Raw genomic sequence first — 21209 nt, forward strand, 5'->3', positions numbered from 1 at the left:
GATTAACTTTTTAATATATTGTTGAGTTCACTTTGCTAATTTCTTGTTTAGGACTTTTACATTTAATTTTGTGAGATTGACCTGCAATTTTTCCTTCATACAAAAATGTGTAAATGTTTTCTGTGACTCTTTGAATGTACAGAGGGAATCCATGCATTGGAAAAAAAAAAAAAACCAACCAAAACCTCCAGTATTGGAAATAATATATGCTGCGTGATAATTAAATAGGTAAATAATCAATAAATACAAAAAAGTAGGAGCTAGAAAGTGAAAGTATTTTTCTAACCTCAGAACCCTAGTTCCCCTGGCAGTCTGTTACCAGAGGTTGTGTGTCTGTGTGTCTGCACACAACACCTTGCCCATAAATGTTGCATATTCTGCATAATTGTTTTCCATTCTGTTCTCTTAATAAAATATCTTGGAGATTGTTTTTGTACAGCACATAATGTCATTCTTTTATTGATGTCTCTATTGTGTTTCCTTATATTCCGGTATGGTTAACTAGGCCTTGTTGATTGACATTTGTTTCTCATATTTTATTGAAATGAGCATCATTTCACCATCTTCTTTGGCTTGTAGATTTTTTTTGTGTGTTTGAAATAAATTCCTAAAAGTAGAGTGGCTAAAAGGCTATGTTTTTCAAGTTTTGATAGAAATAGCCATGTTATCTTCCAAATGGGTTACATATTACACCCCAACACTGCATGGGCTTGCCCTGGCAGACATCTGAAGTGTCCTGCCTAGCCTGCTTTACACTGCGTGGGTCACCTGCACTTTCACCACGTGCAGGTGCATTCCTTCTTAACTTTATGATCTCAGGAGCTTTGGCAAGCAGGGCTTTCCTGCTAGAGAGCCTCACGAGAGCTTTGGAAACTGCTGTGTGTTCTAAAGGATTACTGTGGGGGTGAGAAGATATCCCTCAAATGCCCAGATCAGGAGTGGAGTTCAGCCACCTACCTCATTCTTCTTTTCTCTTTATGACTCTTCCTTTCCAGGCCATGGTGGAGGAGTGGAAAGCAATTCTGCAGGTGCTGGCTTCTGTCTGTGGTCTCTCCAATGCTAGTGATGGATGGAGACGGCATGGAATGACCTCCGGGGAGTTTGGACCCTGCTGAGGCCATTCTTACCTTTGTGTTCCCTGAATTATTAGTTCATTTCTTCAGTTATGTGCAGTCAGCCACCCTTCTTTCCTGAGGGATTGACTACTCTGAGGCATAGCCGTGTTGAGGTGATTGACATGTGCTCCAAGAATGAGCACTCACCTCTTACTGAACTTGAAGTAGTTGTGGTTGTAGTCATGGTTGGGGGTGGAGACGTGAGGGTAGGGGGAGACTTTTGGTTACCCCTCTGTCCTTTTTATAAACAGAACCCTGGTGCCACCAAAAATGGTGATAAAGCAGTGACCGGGAGCATTGGGGTAAGTCTCGGCTGAATGGGCCAGAGAAGATGGGGTGGGGAGGTAAGGAAGAGCAAAGCCCTTAGTTAAACCTTTTGTTTTTTATCTGTTAATTATCTCTTTCCTTATAAAAATAATAGAAAGAAAAAAAAGAAATATATTTAGATCTTGCTGTATAGCTCAGGGAACTATATCCAGTCACTTGTAATGGAACATGATGGAAGATAATGTGAAAAAAAGAATGTGTGTATGAATGTACATAACTGGTTCACTTCACTATACAGTGGGAATTGACAGAACACTGTAAATCAACTATAATAAAAAATGAAAAAAATCATAGAGGGAGATATGTAAAGCATTGGTAATTTGCCAGAATAGCCTCAAGTTTATATACCATGTTAGCTAGAACTGAGAAAATATTAAACTGACAACAAAACAAAATAAGGCATCTTCTAAGAAGGACTTGGTAATTTGGCATAAGGATTTTTCTTACCTGATTTTTTCTCCAGTGATTAGAAACTTTTAATATATACTTAGTATAGTCTTAAATTGACTGTCAAAGAATCGAATACCAAAGTCCGAACCGTTTAGCTGGACATCACATCTGTGCTAGTACTAGTCTGCCTCTGTAGTGTCCTTCCTCTGTGAAGGATGCTCCCTGGACCAGCAGCATGAGCTGCTGGGAGCTTATTAGAAATGCAAACTTTCTGCCCCTGCCCGGCTCTGTGGAGGCAGAACTGGAATGTCAGAAGACGCCCAGTGTGTGGAAGCCCACTTTGGGGCCAGGAGCCCTCACCTGCCTCATTTTTCTCAGCCTCTGTTCGTTCTGTGGTGTGTTGACCGGCTCACTGTTCTTTTCTGAGCGTGCTCTGCATTTGCCCGCTGGCCTGCCTGTCTTCGCGGGATGTCCTTTCCCCAGAAGTGTCCCTTCCTCTCAACTTCCTCTTTCTTTTCCTCCATTCATCCCACTTACTAAGTGTCCTTAAGTGCCAAGAACCTTGACTTGGATCAGGTTTCAGTTCCTGCCCCCTGCTGATGCAGCTCCCTGCTGGACAGCTCCTTTGACCCCAAATTCCACTCCTAGGAGGTTTTCCTGAGCTAATTACTAGAAAAGAATGTAGAGAAATGTGTAGAAAGTTGATCACTATAATATTTATGATAGTAAGAAATTGACAGATTCTCTTATGGTCATAGGGTAGACTATGTTGAAGAAATTAAGATGTATATTTCTGAAAGGAGAACATAACAATTATTTTGAGTAAAAATTATGTTATTAAAAATACACACTTAATACCTGTGCTCCAAGGGCTTATGGTTGCATAAGTAAGAGAGATATGAAAACCAAAGAATACAGAAATACAAATGTAGTAACAGTGATTATGATAACAGTAGCAACTAACATCTCTTGGGCACTTAAAATGTTCCAGACCCTGGAACAGTTGCGCGTGCTTCACATGTCATCTTCCTTTATCCTTTCAGAAACCCTCTAAGGTCAGACTATTGTTGACTCCAGATGAGGAAATTATGTTATTTTCTTACATTTCAATCTTTGCCAATATATGGGTAAAGTCTGGTAACTTTTGTTTTAATTTGTATTTCACTGATTATTAATAAGGTTCACCATCCTTTAATGTATATAGTCATTTGTTTTCATATTTCTCAAATTGTCTGTTTTTATCTTAGGCCTGTTTTTCTGTTGTGTTTGTCTTTTTCTTATCGAATTTGTTATATTTTGGATGTTTAAATATATGTTGCAAATATTTACTCCTGAGTCCATGGTTGTCTTTTACCTTTATGTTGTCTTTTATCATTTGTCTTTCCTGTCAGATTTGTGGTTGTTATTTTTTATTTTCGATAGTGTCTGCTTGCTGTCAGTCCTTCTCCCTAATAACTCTGTGGAGTATTATAAGATTTAGAAAATACGGAGTTCTCATTGTGGCTCAGTCAGTGGGTTAAGAAACCTGACGTAGTCTCTGTGAGGATGTGGGTTGGATCCCTGGCCTCACCCAGGATAAGGATCTGGCATTACTGCAAACTGCAGCATAGGTCAAAGACACATTTTGGATCTGGTGTTGCTGTGGCTGTGGCGTAAGCCTGTAGTTGCAGTTCTGATTCAACCCCTGGCCTGAGAATTTCCATATGCCGCAGGTATAGCTGTAAAAAGAAAAATAAAAAAGGAAGAAAATAGTGATATTTCCCCAAATTGTCCGTTTTTAAGAACCTCAAGGGGCTCTCACGAATGATGTATATCTATTTAATTACGTGGACTTTGAAATGTATACTTTGGCCATTCTGAAAATCTACTTTCTATGTTCTGAATATATGTTTGCTGGATTATGATGTTCCAAATAAAAGAAGTATTATATTAATAATACCACTCCTTACATTTTTAATTAATTTGCTGTTGTACAGAAGATGACTGTCCTTAGCTTCCCCAGGCAAAATTAGAGCTCTGTTATCAGAGACCCATCGGTTGTCTTTGCTCGTGAATTGATGTGAGCTGTCAACTGCAGTTACAGGTTTAGGTAAATAAAGTGTATAGGCAATCTCTGATTTTCATATGTGCATTCTAAAAGTTTATGATTTAATTATTTGGATCTCTGCTTGTGTTTTTCCACAGAAACTAGTTTCCAGGCTTCTAGCAAGCCCAAACTAGCATTCTTAAAATTATCTCTTAATACTTAGTAAAGCACTAAGTATTATTTGAACTCAACCCCCAAAATGTAGTTTGGAATATAAAATTAATGTGGCAATTAGCGATGTAAAAATAGAAAGAACAAGCTTCTAATCTTCAGATGCTCAGGAGATCAGGCTGTGGGATGTGTGGGTGGGAGGGGTGTAGGGGAAATGTCTTTAACACTATAAAAGTGAAGAAACCTTTGGTGAATCATTTATTCTCCGATGTTCTATATTTAAGAACAAGAACAAAGATAATTGCAATCACTCATTATTCTTTAGCTCATGCACCCCTGTTGAAAATCCAGTGTTTGTGAGGATGACTTGGCCCCTGAGTGTAGCAAGGGCATTGCCCCATGCTGTATTCTTTGCATGGCTTGAGTCCACAAGCTGTGACTTTATGACCAATAGCATTGTTTTCACTCACTGCGCAAATTCAAAGCCATTGTTAAACTAACAGCTTTAACACTAGTTGTAAAATGCCCAGTATAAGCCAGAAACCCTGCCAGTACCTTCCCCTGGGTGTGTGTATTGTAATTTGTGTTGTAGGGATGGTGGAAGTGGCCTAAGAAGAATGGGCTTTGTTCCTGGCTGCTGGCTGTCCTGCTGTTCCTTAGTCTACTTTTCGGGCTCGCCTGTGTACCCCAGAGAGCTCCGGAATATTAGCTCTCAAGCTTCAGTACGCCTAAGCGTCCTGGAGGAGTTAGGTAAAAAGTCAGCTTCTCCTGTGCTGCTGTAGGAGCCTGATTCCGGGGCCTGAGGAGCCTGGCAGCTTGTGCTGTATCCCCATGCACAGTGCCGGGCAGCAGAAATACTGCTCTGGAGTGTCTCACTCCTCTTGTGTTGTTTCTCAACTATGAGTCACAACAAGATAGCCCTAGGATCCTTTGCTTCTGTGGGTGAGGCTGGTAAACTCTGTCCGGCTACCAGCCACAACTTGATGACCTGCAGAGGTAATTGGCCAAATGGGACCTAAATTTACTTTTAACCTGTTTACGTAAGCAGTTTGTTTCCGAGAAGTGTACTCATTTTGGCTGATGATGTTTGTGTCTGTAAAAACTAAACGTGTAAAAGGGGTACATTTTAGTATTGCAGGGAGTGTGCTTACATTTAAGGAATGGAGATCTGTCATCAATATCCAGATCACTTGGTCATTTTGGACCTTTTACATATACATAAACATTTTGGCTTTTAGGGCCACACCGGAGGCATATGGAAGTTGCCAGGCTAGGGATTGAACTGGATATATAGCTGCCGGCCTACACCACAGCCACAGCAACATGGGATCCAAGCTGCGTCTGTGACCTACGCCACAGCTCACAGCAACACAGGATCCTTAACCCACTGAGCAAGGCCAGTGATCAAACCCGCATCCTCATGGATGCTAATTGGATTCCTTTTCACTGTGCCACGATGGGAACTCTGGGACCTTTTACATATTGACTACCCATCAAGACTTGTCTGAAGCTGGGATGGTGGGCAATCATCAGTGGGAAATCAGGCAAGTGCTTTGTCAGGACACTTTGAAACAGTATCGTTTCTGGTCACTAGCAGGGCTGTTAGGCACCCATATGATATATTTCACTTTCTGTATCATTTTAAATTAAAATTAAAAATTTCGTCAGGGCTATTGATAACTAGTATTATTGGTCTGAAAATTGACTTGGAATATTTTGTTAAATTTCTGTTTTCTGGACCTTGCGCTGTGTTGTCTTTGGTGTCCTTCTTTACCTTGGCTCGGAGGATGAGTGTTTTATGGATCCTGTTTCCTCAAGCTCATGCACATCTCTTCGTGATAGACATCTGTTGACAGCCAGGGATGCAATGCTTGTATCATCTGGTCGGGGTTTATGTCCTGCAGGCAGAACCAGGTGCCTCTCAGGGGCATGACCTGACTCTTGTGTCTCTCTTTATACCAAACTCATGGTCATTTGGTGTTTGTAAGAGGGGCATGTCTTGGAGATCATTTGCTTTGATCTTGAATATACAGTCTGGTGGACTATATATTTTCTTGTAGAAATTAATGCCGTAATATTTCATGTATACTTTTCATTGACTTTCAAATGTTTGTATTTGCCCAGAGGCACTCTTTTCTCCATCCATGCAGTAATTTTCTACATCCATCCATTGGGTAGATGACTTATACTTTGTACATGTAGAAACTAATTTATCTGATCACTCACAGAGTTTCTTTGGGGAGAAGATAATCATGGCTGGCGTTCTTACCTTAATCAAGAACAGCCTTTAGCCTGTCTTACTGCAAGATCCAGTTCTAGGTATTCCTTTGTTTCAGTAAAATACAGAGCTGCCCCCAGATGTGGCTTTCAACTTAAGGGAAATAAGTGTGGCAATCCAGGCAACAAGACACAGCACTTACCACTCATGAGTCCCACCTTGAATCCAGGTAGCACCTATTTTCCCTTCTTGTGCCAAGTGACATGTGGCCAAGCATGAGAGTGGGAGTGCCCGTTGTGGCTAAGCAGTAATGAACCTGACTAGTATCCGTGAGGATTTGGGTTCGATCCCTGGCCTCGATCAATGGATTAAGAATCCGGGGTTGCTGTGTGCTGCAGTGTAGGTCGCAGATAAGGCTCGGATCTGGTGTTGCTGTGGCTATGGTGTAGTTTGACACCTGTAACTCCGCTTCAACCCCTAGCCCTGGAACTTCCATATGCCTTAAAGACCAAAAAAACAAAAAAACCAAAAAAAACCCCCCCAAAACCGAAAAAACCAACACACACACACAGAGGAGTGGATTTAATTTTGTTTCAAAAGTTAGTGGAATTCTTTGAAATAACTGAAGACACTTTCATATTTTCAAAGCTTAGATTTTGGTGAATTATCCTGTTAACTTACTTTTCGTTTATGTAATTTGTGGTCTTTCTGCTAAGGTTTCAAGGCCTTTTGGAGGTTGCTGAGTTTATAAAGATCAGGAAAAATATTTATGAACACTTACTGTGAGCCTGTGTTATCTGCTTTGCATGCTATTTGTTTTGGTTGTTCTTAGTACCTGCCTTCCTCCCCTGTTTTGAGTAAGTAGAGGAGCATTTGAGAATGTTGTTATTCAAAGTCTGGTTGATTTCCTCTGGGGATCGTGATTATGCTGAGCTGACTTTTCTGTGGCTTTCCAGCATGCCCTTGTGTTACCCAACTTACGTCCTTACGTGCTCTCTGTGTGTGGAAAGCTCACCGAAGTGGGGTCTGTAGCAAGTCAGGAGGTGTGTTCTGAGGCTTAGCCGTGTGTGTTTTTCTTTTTAAAATCTGGACCTTTATAGTGTCTGTTTTGTTTATTCGTTTTAAACATTCTCATTAGTATGAAACATTATCAGAAGCACACAGGTCCAGAGCCTGAGGAAGGCGGAAACGTAGGTAGTAGGCAAGGAACAAGACAGGCAGGAGGAAGGCTTTGGCCACTGGGTCTGCACACTTGCGGTTGAGGGGCTCCCCCTCTGTTGTAACGGATAACGAAAAGGTGGGAAAGGCAGAGGATGTATTGTGAGCTCATAACATGTGATTGCTAGTTTTCTTTCAGTCCTTTCTTTGAAGCTCTCTACTCTTTAGTTCCTTGATGCCTCAGTGAAAGAGCAATCAGGAACACTTGATCTCTGTGTCTTACCTTTGTTTTATGGGAGTCTTTGTTAACAAATGAATGTTTAGCATCTAGTTTCTTAGCTCCTACCTTTCTACATCATACTCTTCTCTCCCCCCAGCACACACACAAAAGTGATTCTTACCATTAAGCCATGTAATACATGGTGAATAAGCCAGGGCAGGCACAGTTCCTAGAAGGAGCATGTGATCTTCCCATTTGGTCAGAAGACAACTGTAAAATGGGTCCAAGATGCAGACTGTCACAGGAAGAGGCCTTTGAGTTGGCTGAAGGCCTGCTTTCATACACTCCCTCTGACTTTGCACACGTGTCAGCAGAAGGCCGGGTGGTGACCCTTGTCTCTGCTCTGGAGCCTCCTGCCACCCCCACTCTCACCCTGTTAGGCTGCCTTCCATGCCTGGAGGAGCGTCAGGACTCCACCTGTCCTTCCCGGGGGACTGTGCTGTCAGGAATGGGCTGAGTGGTGGACAGTGGCTGGTGGAAAAATGAAAATGGACCTCCAGGGGCTTTTAAAAAGGCTATGAATTCAGCTCTTGTCTCTGTGCTCCCACAGTTAAAACAGCTGGTAGCAGGGCTGGCTGGCGCTCTACCCCCCCATCCTTCTCCTTGGCCTGCTAGTGCCTTCCTGCTTTGCACTTTGGTTTGGATGCAGTTTCTCACCTCTAGAAGTGAAGCGTTGGATGTGCTGTTACCCTATTTGTCTCCTGTTTTTGGCCTCTTTCTGCTCTTATGAGCAGAGGCTCTCGCTCTGTCCCAATTTTACTTGGTTCCTATTACTGGCTTTTAGAGTATCTATCCACTTAGCCTGTCAAGGGAGTAGGGGCTGGTTGTAGGGAATTGTAAATTACGTGGGCCATCACTGATGTTTTTCCACTTGTTTTTGTGCAGCATAAGTCAAATACATTTTTAAAGGGAAAAATGCTGTACATGGCAGAATTTGAATCTCTTTCTTTATAGCCAGGTAAGCTGAAACAATGGATCATTTTGTTTTTCAGCAGTACAAATTTCTTAATTATAGTGGAAAAGCAAAGTATACTTGGAAGAACTGCAATAACAAGGGAAAATACAGGTGGAATAACAGTTACTCATTAAGTCTTGTGATTATTTCATTAACATTTCTTTTGTACTTGAAAATGGCGGAGATTTACTTGTAGAGAAAGTTTGAGTGTGAACTCATGGCTTTTTTTAAGCTAGATGTAGAAATAAGCATAGATGTACAAGTGTGTATTTGTAGCTGTATTTTCTGTGTGTCTGTATTGATTTTCTGTGCCTGCTGTAACAAAGTACTGCAAACCTGATGGCTTAAAACAACAGAAATTTATTCTCTCAGAGCTCTGGAGGGAGAAACCTGAAGTGAATTTTATGGGTGAAAATCTAGGTGCCAGCAGGGCAGTGGTTTCTGAGGCTCCTTACACCTGCAGCCTGGATGCCATTCCTTACATTCTGTGGCTCTTAGCCCTTCCTCCATTCTTTTTTTTTTTTTTCCCCTATTCTTTTTAGGGCTGTACCTGTGGCATATGGAGGTTCCCAGGCAACAGGCTGAATCAGAGCTGTAGCTGCTGGCCTACACCATAGCCCACAGCAATGCGGAATCCGAGTCACATCTGCAACCTATACCATAGCTCACAGCAACACCAGATCCTTAACCCACTGAGTGAGGCCAGGGATTAAACCTGTGTCCTCATGGATACCAGTCGGGTTGGTTAACCACTGAGCCACGATGGGAATTCCTTTTTTTTTTTTAGGTTTTAATTTTGTCTATTATAATTGATTTATATTGTTCTGTTAATCTCTACTGTACAACATAGTGACCCAGTCATGCATATACACACACACACACACACACACACACACACACACACACACACACACACACTCACATTCTTTTTCACACACCATCCTCCACCACGCTCCATCACAAGTGACCAGATGTAGTTCCCTGTGCTATACAGCAGGATCTCATAGCTTATCCACTCCAAATGTGATAGTTTGCATCTACTAAACCCAAACCCCCAGTCCATCCCATTCCCTCCCCCTTGGCAATCGCAAGTCTGTTCTCCAAGTCCATGAGTTTGTTTCTTTTCTGTAGAAAGGTTCATTTATGCCATATATTAGAGTCCAGATATAAGTGATACCATAAATGGTATTTGTCTTTCTCTTCCTGACTTACTTCACTTAGTATGAGTCTCTAGTTCCATCCATGTTGCTGCAAATGGCATTATTTTGTTCTTTTCTATGGCTGAGTAATATCCCATTGTGTATATACCACATCTCCTTAATCCATTCATCTGTCGATGGACATTTAGGTTGTTTCCATGTCTTGGCTATTGTGAACAGTGCTTCAGTGAACATACGGTGCATGTATCTTTTTCAAGGAAAGTTTTGTCTGGATGTATGTCCAGGAGTGGGATTACTGGGCCATATGGTAGTACTATATTTAGTTTTATGAGGTACCTCCATACTGTTTCCCATGGTGGTTGTGCCAATTTACATTCCCTTTTCTCCACACCCTCTCCAGCATTTGTTATTTGTTGACTTGTTAATGATGGCCATTCTGACTGGTGTGAGGTGATACATCATAGTAGTTTTGATTTGCATTTTCTAATGATTAGTGAGGTTGAGTATTTTTCCATGTGCCTGTTGGACATCTGTATATCTTCTTTGCCTTCCTCCATCTAACAGCATAGCAACACTCTACTCTGTTCTGACTTTCTTCTGTCACAAGTCATCCCCACCTGAGCAATTGGATAGTCTGCTCATATCAAGGAACTGAATCACTTCTTCAGAGTCTTTGCCATGTGACCCAGTACTCACAGGGTCTGGGATTAGGATGTAGACATGGGCACCATTATTTGGGTGTGCATGCATACCTATTTACAATTTCGTAGCCCTGTCCTCTGAGCTGGTCTATGAGCAGGCTGGTACTCACCAGTAGCAAGAAGCACTCCCAGCCTCTCAAAATCCAGTTCTTATATATAAATACTAAATAATATTCTTCATTAAAAGGGAACAGGTCTTTTGGATTTTTTTTTTTTTTTTTTTTTTTTTTTTTTTTTTTGGTCTTTTTGCCATTTCTTGGGCTGCTCCTGTGACATATGGAGATTCCCAGGCTAGGGGTGGAATTGGAGTCATAGCCGCTGGCCTACGCCACAGCCACAGCAACACGGGATCCGAGCTGTGTCTGCAGTCTACGTCACAGCTCATGGCAACACCACATCCCCAACCCACTGAGCAAGGCCAGGGATTGAATCCACAACCTCATGGTTCCTAGTCGGATTCATTAACCACTGCGCCATGACGGGAACTCTGATTGTTTTTGTTTTTTACTGAAATAGCTGATTCCCTTTGTACCAGAGTACAGAAGTGCTCAGAGGATGCTAGGGTGTGTCAAAGAGAACAGAGACAGCCAGAAAGAGCTTCTGCTGGCCAAAACCAGGCAGCTTGAACACTGAACTAAATGATGAAAGTAGTGGATCACAACCATTGGATCAAGTAGTAAATAATAACTAGCAAATAAATCAAGCTATAATGTGCAAATCTGATGAGGAACAGGATATCTGCATAGTTTCTAAGTCTTTCCACAGCATACTGATTACTTATAGCGAGAAGGTTTAAGTTGACAGTGAGGAGGCCTAGCAGATCCAAGTGAACATGATCAGGAATGGGACAGATTGAAATCCTGTGCCTCTAAATGGATGCAGAGAGAACAGTATCACTTCCGTGATATTCCTGTCAAAGATGCGTAATCTGAATGTAATCATGAACAAATGTAAAGACAAACACATGCTGAAGAACATTCTCCAAGATAACTCGTCTGGGATTTTCAAAAAAGTCATGGAAGTTAAGGACTGTAACATCCTGTGATAGTGGGTCTCAGGAGCCATTGGGAAGTTCTGAGCTTCAGGTTAGGCCACTGATGTGTGGACCCTGATGTAACCAGATCTGCCTTCTTGAGCTGGTTGATCTTACATGGAAAGCTCTGTGCAGATCTCTGGCCAGCAGGGTAAGTCCTGGCGCAGCATTCCACAGGCTGCTGAGAGAAGCATCTTAATATCCGGCAAACAAGTCCCTGTTTCCATTCTGGTGTCCTCATGTCACTTGTGCTGGATGTCCCCTCGGCCAGAGATGTTCTGTGAAAAATCCCACTCACGGATAAAATTCCATTCTTTGGTGGGGGGCACATTTTCCAGTGAAGTAGATGTAGGGATCTGGGGTCTAAATGCTTGGTAACCATCCCTTTCCACCACTCCTACTTGTGTTGGTCCCTCCTTTTCCCACTACCCCTTGGTTCTGTCTGCTTTTAACAGACTTAAGTTACCTGTCATCTTCAGCAACTTCCCATTTGCTCTTAAGTCTTTCAGCCTTCTTTGATGCCTGACTGCTGTAATAAAGTACTGGGTAGCTTAGACACCATAGAAAAATTATGTTCTCACAGGTGTATAATCCAGGAGCAAGGTGTCAGCAGGGTTGGTTTCTTCTGAGGCCTGCAGATGGCGGGCTGCCTTCTCCCAGTGTCTTCCTATGGTCTTCCTTTTACCTGTGTCTGTGTCCTAATCTCTTCTTTTAAGGGTACCAGTCATGTTGGATTTGGGCCCATCCTAATGATCTTCCAGACCCCGTTCCATCCTGACAACCTTCCAGACCCTGTCTCCAAATACAGTCATTGAAGGTGCTGGGGTTAGGACTTCAGCATAGGAATTTGAAAGACACGGTTCAGCCCGTAACACCTCACCATTGCCTTTTGCAGCACCTAGCTAGGTAATTTAAAGAATTACTTCATGTCAGGAGTGTTTCTCCTGTGTCTAAAATTGGTAATTAGAGACTTGGATGATGTTAGGTGAAAATTCTTTGTTAATTTGAAAAGCCAAGTAAAATGTAAGGTCTGGTCCGTTTAATGGTGGACTTCTGTCTTTAGATGCAGGCATGTTTTGATGACCATGTCATTCTAATCATCACAAAGAAGAGATTTGTGTTATTCCTCCTTAGTGAAAATCTGTGAAGGTGGCTCAGAAGTGTGAAGAGTCTTTGTGCTTCAGAATTAGAGGGGACCTTAGAGATGAATTTGAGTAACTCTCTTTTTTTTGGAAATTAAAATTTTTGTTTTTAGGGCCACACCTGCGGCATATGGAAGTTCTCAGGCTAGGGGTTGAATCAGAGCTATTCCTGCCGAGCTACTCCGTAGCCACAGCAACGTGGGTTCTGAGCTGCATCTGTGGGCCTATACCATGGCTCATGGCAGTGCTGGGTCCTTAACCCACTGGGCAAGGCCAGGGATCAAACCCACATCCTCATGATACCAGTTGGGTTCTTAACCCATTGAGCCACAATGGGAACTCCTGAATAACTCTATTCAAGAGAAGCTGAATGTTTAGTGTGTGATGAGCAAGAGCCTCACCTGGGGTTAGACTGTGGCTTGGCTGACAGTCCTCTTATTAGTATTACTTCTTATCCCATGCTTCTTAATGACGTTCATGTTTCTAAAATGACTGTGATAAAAAGAATATATATTATTCAGTTAGTAATACAGAAAGAAAAAGTAGTCACCTGGAAACCCAAATCCAAGCTCTTGATAACGTTTCTTTTCTAGTTTCAACACATAACCCAGCTGCTCAAGCCAGATTCCTAGGAGTCCTTCTCTGGGTCATGGGTTCTGGATTCAGGATCTGAATCTGGGACCCACGATTGACTAGTTTTGTGACCTTGGGCAAATTACCCACTTGGTGCCTCCTTTTCTCTGGCTGGATGGCAGTGGTGCTTACGGGTTGTTCTGAGCATCACGAGAGATACCCACATGGTGCATTAGAGCAGCCTGGCCTGGAGTAAGTGGTTAGTAAATGTTACCCATTATAATTATGCTTGATTTCTTCCCTTCCCTTATTTCTCAAACCCAATTTATCAGAAAATTTGTATAGGAATTTCCACCGAGGCACAGTGTGTTAAGAATCTGCCCTGCAGAGGCCCAGGGCAGTGGGTTAAAGGAGCCAGCATTGCTGCAGCTGTGGGGTAGGTTGTAGCTGCAGCTTGGATTGAATCCCTCATCCAGGAACTTCCATACGCCACTGGTGTGGCCATTAAAAAAAAAAGGAAAGAAAACATTTATATAGATTCTCCCAAGAGAATATATTTCACATTTATCTACTTCTGTCTGTTTCCACTGCCATCATCCTACTGGTGTCTTTGCTTCCTCTTGACTTGGCTCACTCCAATCCATGTCCTCCTTAACAACCTTATGATGTTTTAAAAGTATTGAGGAACCACTGTTTATTTAAAACCCTCCAGTGGCTTCCTCATTGAGCCTTTCCTTGACCAGCACATGCTGTGTGTTTGGCCCCTGCTTCCTCTCCAGAGTTTGTTCCTGCTATGCTGTTCCCTCTAAACTTTGCTCGTGTACCCACCACTCTGTGGCCACATCAGCCTTCCCTCAGTTTCTTGGGTAGCTGGGTCCTTTGGTACTCTGAGGCCATTGTGTATGACCCTCGCTCTGCCTAGATGGATGTTTCTGTCCTTCCTTCGCTCTCATCCTTCTCATCTCTGTGAGAGCCTTTCCTAACCATGCCTCTAAAGTTAGGGCACCTGTTCCTTTTACCAGCACCCTACAAACATCAGAATGATACTGTTCCCTCTCAATCAGGGAGAAGGATAATTGACAGCCTGTGATTTTAAAGCATGCAACACCAAGAGGAGTGTGTGTCTCTTCCAGAACGGGTCATTTTACACATTATGAATACTAAGTGATTGTAGAGCTATTTTTAAGAAACTGCTGTCTCGAAATGGTACAGAAGGGTCTTTGATATTGCTATTCAAGAACAAAGAGAGGCCTGCCCACTGAACCACCCTGCAGGGGTGGTGGAGGTAGTCATAACCCAGCCTTGGGCCTTCTTACTGCTGTCAGTCATTTCTGCTCCAGAGGGTAGTTGCTTCTTTGAGGTAGTTGCTTCTCTCTCTGAAAGTGAACACTCAGTGGCTGTGGAGGCATGAGAAAGAAGATGTCTGATAATTAAAGAGTAGAAACCAGAGTGGTAATATCTGGATCCTGGTTAATTTTTGAGTTCAGAGTGAAGAGGCAGAGTAATGACTTTTACTTATTTAATTATTTTTGCTTTTTAGGGCCGCACCTGTGGCATATGGAAGTTCCCAGGCTAGGGTTGAATCGGAACTGTAATTGCTGGTCTACACCACAGGCATAGCAACACCAGATCTGAGCCTTGTCTGTGACCTACACCACAGCTCACAGTAATGCCAGATCCTTAACCCACTGGGCAAGGCTAGGGATCGAACCTCCGTCCTCATGGATGCTAGTCAGATTCGTTAACCTCTGAGCCATGATGGGAATTCCAAGTAATGACTTTCTGATTGGACTTGGTCACATTTCTTCATGTTTTGAAATTTCTCTCTTGTTGGTTATTTTTAATTAAACCTAGGCCAGCAAAGAGAAGTACTCTAGATTTTTGGCATGTGCCTAAAGCAGCCAGGAGGAGGTAATAGGAATTGAGAATCATGATGTGAGCCATTTTTAGTCACCTTTTTAGTTTTTTTTCATATAAGGGGCATTTAGGAACTCTGAAGGATACTGGGATGGATGCTCAGATTTATGCTTATGCAATAGGTATAGATGGGATGCCTGGCTCCTCTGTTCAGTGCTTTGTGTGGCTAAATGGTGTTCCTGACTGTATGAAAGTGTGGTCTTTTTTTGGGGAAAGACTGCTTTTTATTGACATACGTTAGTAGAACCTATATACAGAAATGTTACTGCTATGAGCTGTCTCTAAAAATAAAACAGTTTTCTCATTACAAAAAAGTAACGTTCTTAATTTTAAAAAATTCCACGGTAATTCTGCCCCCCAATCAAGTCAAAAATTTCATATTTTTCTTATTCCCTTATAGATGCTTATTTTTTTTAAACAGTTGTAATCTGGCTATTGTGATCATCCTGTATTCTAATTTATGTCCTGTTATGTTTTACATGTGTCTTTTTTTTTTTTTTTTTTTTTTTTCTTTTTAAGGCCACACCTTTGGCATGTGGAAGTTCCCAGACTAGGGGTCGAACTGGAGCTACAGCTGCTGGCCACAGCCACAGCCACAGCAACATGGAATCTGAGCTGCATCTGCGACCTACACTGCAGCTCATGGCAACACCAGATCCTTAACACACTGAGTGAGGCCAAGAGTCTAACCCACATCCTAATGGATACCATTTGGGCTTGTTACTGCTGAGCTACATTGGGAACTTCCTGCATGTGTCACTTTTAATGGCCATATAGCATTCTATCACAGAGATATGTCATAACCATTTTCCTGTTTGATGATTTGCGTTATGATGTATTTTTATGATAGACTTTTATTTTTATTTATTTATTTATTTTTTGTCTTTTTGCATTTTCTAGGGCCGCTCTCTGCAGCATATGGAGGTTCCCAGGCCAGGGGTCCAATTGGAGCTGTAGCCGCCAACCTACACCAGAGCCACAGCAACGCCAGATCCGAGCCACGTCTGCGACCTACAACCACAGCTCACGGCAACGCGGGATCCTTAACCCACTGAGCAAGGCCAGGGATCGAACCCGCAACCTCATGGTTCCTAGTCATATTCGTTAACCACTGCACCAACACAGGAACTCCTATGATAGACTTTTTAATAATGTCATTGTTTTGTTCTTATTTTGCAGGCAGAGACGTTTGTTTGGGTTAATAATGCATCTGCACATTCCCAGAGTGTTGCCAAGGCCAAATACGAATTTTTATTTGGCAGACCTGAAGAGAAAACTTCAGATACTAGTAAGTATTTCTCTATGTTCCTCTTTCCAGTAACAGATGTGAAACACTATTGAAATTTCAAATCTCAGAAGTGAGAATTCTTCAAGCAAAGAAAAAGACTTGAATTTACCTAGACCAGGGTGCTAGAATCACATCCTGTATTTCAGAATTCTGCATCTGAGGAAGATGTAGAATTACTCGATGAGTAATTAAAGTGAATAGGTTTCACAGAGGTAGGAAGGCAGCAATGCAGCTGGAGAAAAAACACTCCATCAGTAGGTGATAAAGGGGATATCAGCATATCTTGAGACATAGACAGAAAGGGGATATTGCACGTAATTGGGAGCCTGGGGTCCTGAGTGTGAATTGTGGCCTTGTAACTTATGAGATGTGCGGCCTTGAGTAAGTCATCTAAGCTATTTTTTTGCCTCGGTTTTTTAATCTGTAAAATGGGATCATAATGATACATGTTTCAGAATTCTCTTGAGAATTAAGTAAACATATGCAAAGATCTCAGAACCATGCTTGGCATGTAATAAATGCTGTGAAAGTGTTTGCTGCTGTTATTACTTATTGTGATGATGATCATCATATTCCTGACCTTCGAGGTTGACATTTAGAAGTGCCGTCCTGACTTTCCTCAGCTCCATCACTGTCTGATGCTGCTTTCTGTTTTGGGTGGGCAAGGAACGTGACCTGCTGTGGCTGTGGTTCAGGTGAAGAAGTCAAATGATCATTATACAGTTTTGACCTGTGTGTTAGATGGGATTATATAATGGGCTTCACATCGTTGAGCACAGCAAGAATGCAGTGTATATGCAGCCATTTAATAATTCCTTTTATCTTAATAATGCATATTTATTTGATATTTCAGTAGTTGGGATCTTACAATGACGTATAAAACAACTACATTTTTTTAAAAAAAATGATTCTGCTTTTATCATAATTTCTTTTTTCTTTTTTTCTGGGGGGGTGGGGCCCACACCTGTGGCAGGCATGTGGAGGTTCCCAGGCTAGGGGTCTAATCAGAGCTACAGCTGCCGGCCTACACCAAAGCCACAGCAACTCCAGATTTGAGCCGCCTCTGCCACCTATACCACAGCTCATGGCAACGCCAGATCCTTAACCCACTGAGTGAGGCCAGGGTTTGAACCCACAACCTCATGGTTCCTAGTTGGATTCGTTTTTGCTGTGCCACGACGGATACTCCTATCACAATTTCTTTTTTTTTTTTTCTTTTTGCCTTTCCTAGGGCCGCTCCCACGGCATATGGAGGTTCCCAGGCTAGGGGTCTAATCGGAGCTACAGCTGCTGGCCTACACCAGAGCCACAGCCACGCCAAATCTGAGCCGTGTCTGCGACCTATACCACAGTTCACGGCAACACCAGATCGTTAACCCACTGAGCAAGGCCAGGGATTGAACCCGCAACCTCATGGTTTCTAGTTGGATTCATTAACCACTGAGCCATGACGGGAATGCCCACAATTTCTTAATTTGCTATTTATTATGTGGTATAAATACCTAACATTCTGGGCTTGAGGTTTGGGGCACTTAATCATTTATTTGTTATTTTTCAGATGGGGAATACTGATTGTCATCACCACAGGACTGTTTAAATCTCCTTCTTGGCACAGCCTTAACTTTGAATACCACATTGTGATTTTTGTGCTAATCAGGTTTTTTTTTTTTTTGGTCTTTTTAGAGCCGCACCCAGGGCATATGGAAGTTTCCAGGCTAGGGGTTGAATTGAAACTCCAGCTGCGAGCCTACACCATAGCCACAGTGACTCGGGATCCAAGTCGTGTCTGTGACCTGTACCACGGCAATGTTGGATGCTTAACCCACTGTGCAAGGCCAGGGATGGAACCTGTATCCTCATGGATACTAATCAGATTCATTTCCATTGAGCCACTATGGGAACTCCTTTTTTTTTGTTTGTTTTAACTTCGATAAAACATGATTCTTCTATGTAGAGAAAATATCACATGTCTACATAGTCCTTTGACTTCTTGGTGGGTGAGTTTGGGTCTTCCTTACTCATTCGTTTTGAGTAGTTTTCCCAGTTTACCTGAGGTGATTAAAAAAATGACATTTTTAGCCTTCTGTTCCTTATTTGCCTTGTAAAAATGGTTGGTATTTGTTTCTAGTGTGTTGCTGTTTTGCAGGTACGTAAGTATGCATACATTTATTAAACAAATCTATTTAATGAACACTCACTATGTGTTGGTCACCTGTGCTGGGCATGTCCGGGTGCAAAGTAGAAGACACAGCCCTTGCCCTGTGGGAGCTACTTTTTTGGTCAGAGAGAAACCTGTCTCTAGGTATCGCAGGAAGGGGATGATCATTTCAGCTGTGCTGGTGATGATGTCACGGAGGAGGTGGAAGTTGAGCTGTTCTTAAGGAATGACTAGTATTCTGATTAACAGAGTCTAAGGGAAGGCATTTCAGACTGAGGGAATGGTATGAGCAAGGGTGGGTAGCAGAAAATATAAACTGTCTGAAGAACAGGGAGGAAACTGGCCAGGTTGGTTCGCAAAGCATGTCAGTGAGAGATGGGTTTAGAAGATAACCATTTCGAAAGGGGCAGAATCATGGAAGGCCTTCTAAGGCAGAGTGAAGAATTTGCACTTTATGTGGGATTTGCAGAGAGGAAGTGCCAGGCACTGTTTTAGATAAATCAAGACAGGTTGATCTGGAAATTGAAAAGGGCAGCAGAAGTTGTTGCTTACTGTAGGATGGGTGTAAGATGCAAGTTTATATTGACTTTTAGAAAGTGCTTTTGTTTATCTTCACAAATAAATGATGGCACATTTTCATCATTTCAAAAATAGTCTTGAAGTTTCTTTATATTGACTATTCATCTGTCATCAAAACACTTCCCAAATTCAGAGGACCATTGGAAAAGGTAATAGGGAGACTAGGACAGTGTTTTTATTTGAATTTGATTGACAGGCATACCTTGTCCCATGCAGCGGTTTTTGTTTGTTTGCTTTTTCAAGTGGATCAAATAAGTGACTGAAACTGTCTAAGTGCTGGAGAAATGGAAATACCTTTTGGACGCATCTCCTCGTACTCAGGAGGTGGCCTGTTGGTAATGCAGCCAGATCAGGGGAGGTCAGCTGCTTCATGACCCCGGTTAGGCCCAAGGAACGTGTTGCTGTAATAGGGAAAGCTCGCTTGGCTTTGCCACTTAGCAGGGACTTAACATGGGTTGTGGATGGGAGGTCCTGGGAAAGGCAGTTCAATGTCATTTGCAAACTGTTGCTTATTGCAGGGGTTTTGAATCCATGACAAGAGTTGAGGGTGTTGGATGGAGTGTGGAAGAACATGTGAAAGGTTGGAAGAGTCCCTTGCTGGGAATTAAGATCTGGATTCTATGATCTGTTCATCAGTACAGTGAAAGCAAAGGTGACCGTGCTTCTCTAGTTTCTCTGTACCATGCCACTTTTTGGGAGCTGTCACAGCTTTCAGGAGCTTTTCAGGGCTAGCACATAGTTGGTAATTGTTGAGCGGCTTTGAGCTACATGTGACATCAATTGTGCTGTGACTTAATGGGGGGGGGGCCAAGTCACCTGAGTTTCCCTTCTTGCATTCCAGTTAGCTATTGGAATGTTTATAGAGCTGCATGGAACTGCAGAGATAAGAAAGAGGTGCCCCAGGAGCCGATGTGGAGCTATCCAGAGGCAGTGCCTCCCTGGCTCCCCATGAGTTGCTGCTTCTGGGGTAGCTGCCTTCTCACAGCTGGTCAGGTGGAGTCCACTCTAGCAGGACCTGCTTCATTGTGGGAAAGTATGCTCCTTGAAATGTGCCTAAGGCAGCATCAGATGGCTGAGGTCAGTTGGTCTTCTTGGTGAAAATCCAGAGGGAAGAAATGCTTGAGAAAGTCTTTGAGGATTAGCTAGACTGTCCTCGGCTTTCGGAGGACAGGTGACTTGTGGAAGTGTGAGGGAGCGCAGGGCTATGGGATGTTGAGAAGGGGAACCGACTTGTCATAGCTCTTGAGGAAATAAGCCTTAGCAGTATTAAAGAACTTGTCCAAGGGCACTTGTCCAAGGGCACGATGCTTTAGAGTAGGGGGTGGGGGGGGGTAGGGATTGATGAACTGGTTTCCCAGAGCTCTGAGGGGCAGAGACATTCCTGTGGAACTGGGACCCCAGCTTGCAGCATAGATGGGGTAGAGGTCCAAGTGCATTGTCACATGACATCTAGAAATGACACCCCCTACCCCCGCCCCATTGAGTTAACTGCTAAAGTAAGTGCAAACCACGCTGAGGGACCCCTTCACAGCTCAGAACATATGAATAAATAAATCAGTGGCACAAAAATGGGTGAGCTCACAATAAAGTAGTATAAACTGTGCAAGTAAGGAACTTCCCTGAGAGGGACAGACAGCAAACAGGGAAATCTGGACCCAGAGAACCACAGATAGAATATTCTGAAACTATAACAGATTTGTTTAAAAGACAAAAGAGGAAAAGAAATAATATGTTAGAAGAGGAGAGTATGAAGTAGAGACATGCATATATGAACAAAAACCAAATTTAGCTTATAGAAAATGAAAAATATAGCTAGTGGCATTAGAAAGACAAGTGGTTGGGTCATTGCACATTATTAGGTTTGTTTTTGGTGGGAAATGGTGAACTCTTTCCTGATCTCTATTCTTTGGTTTCTCCCATCTTCTCAAATGTTATCTGTAGAAAAGTGAAAAGAAGGGAAAAAAACCCAGCATTCGTAATTCCAAGCAGTGTGTTCTCATTTTGGCAACGCTGACTTC

The 21209-nt window shown here is 42.5% G+C and overlaps 1 protein-coding gene across 10 annotated transcripts in view; it reads left to right on the forward strand.

Annotated features, from left to right (window-relative positions):
* The window catches only part of PSD3 (pleckstrin and Sec7 domain containing 3), a 626723-nt gene that overhangs the window by 220362 nt on the left and 385152 nt on the right, over nt 1-21209 (forward strand). For all 10 annotated transcript variants that reach the window (XM_085004345.1, XM_021077991.2, XM_085004352.1 and 7 more), the window contains one exon: nt 16346-16454. In XM_085004345.1, coding sequence (XP_084860471.1) covers nt 16346-16454 — 109 coding nt within the window. The remainder of the gene's footprint in view (nt 1-16345; nt 16455-21209) is intronic.

This window comes from Sus scrofa, chromosome 17, assembly GCF_054392235.1.
Source record: "Sus scrofa isolate SSC_HxYL_T2T_F1_AM1 chromosome 17, Sscrofa_HxYL_maternal_Yorkshire_Landrace_v2.0, whole genome shotgun sequence".
NCBI classification, from domain to species: Eukaryota; Metazoa; Chordata; class Mammalia; order Artiodactyla; family Suidae; genus Sus; species Sus scrofa.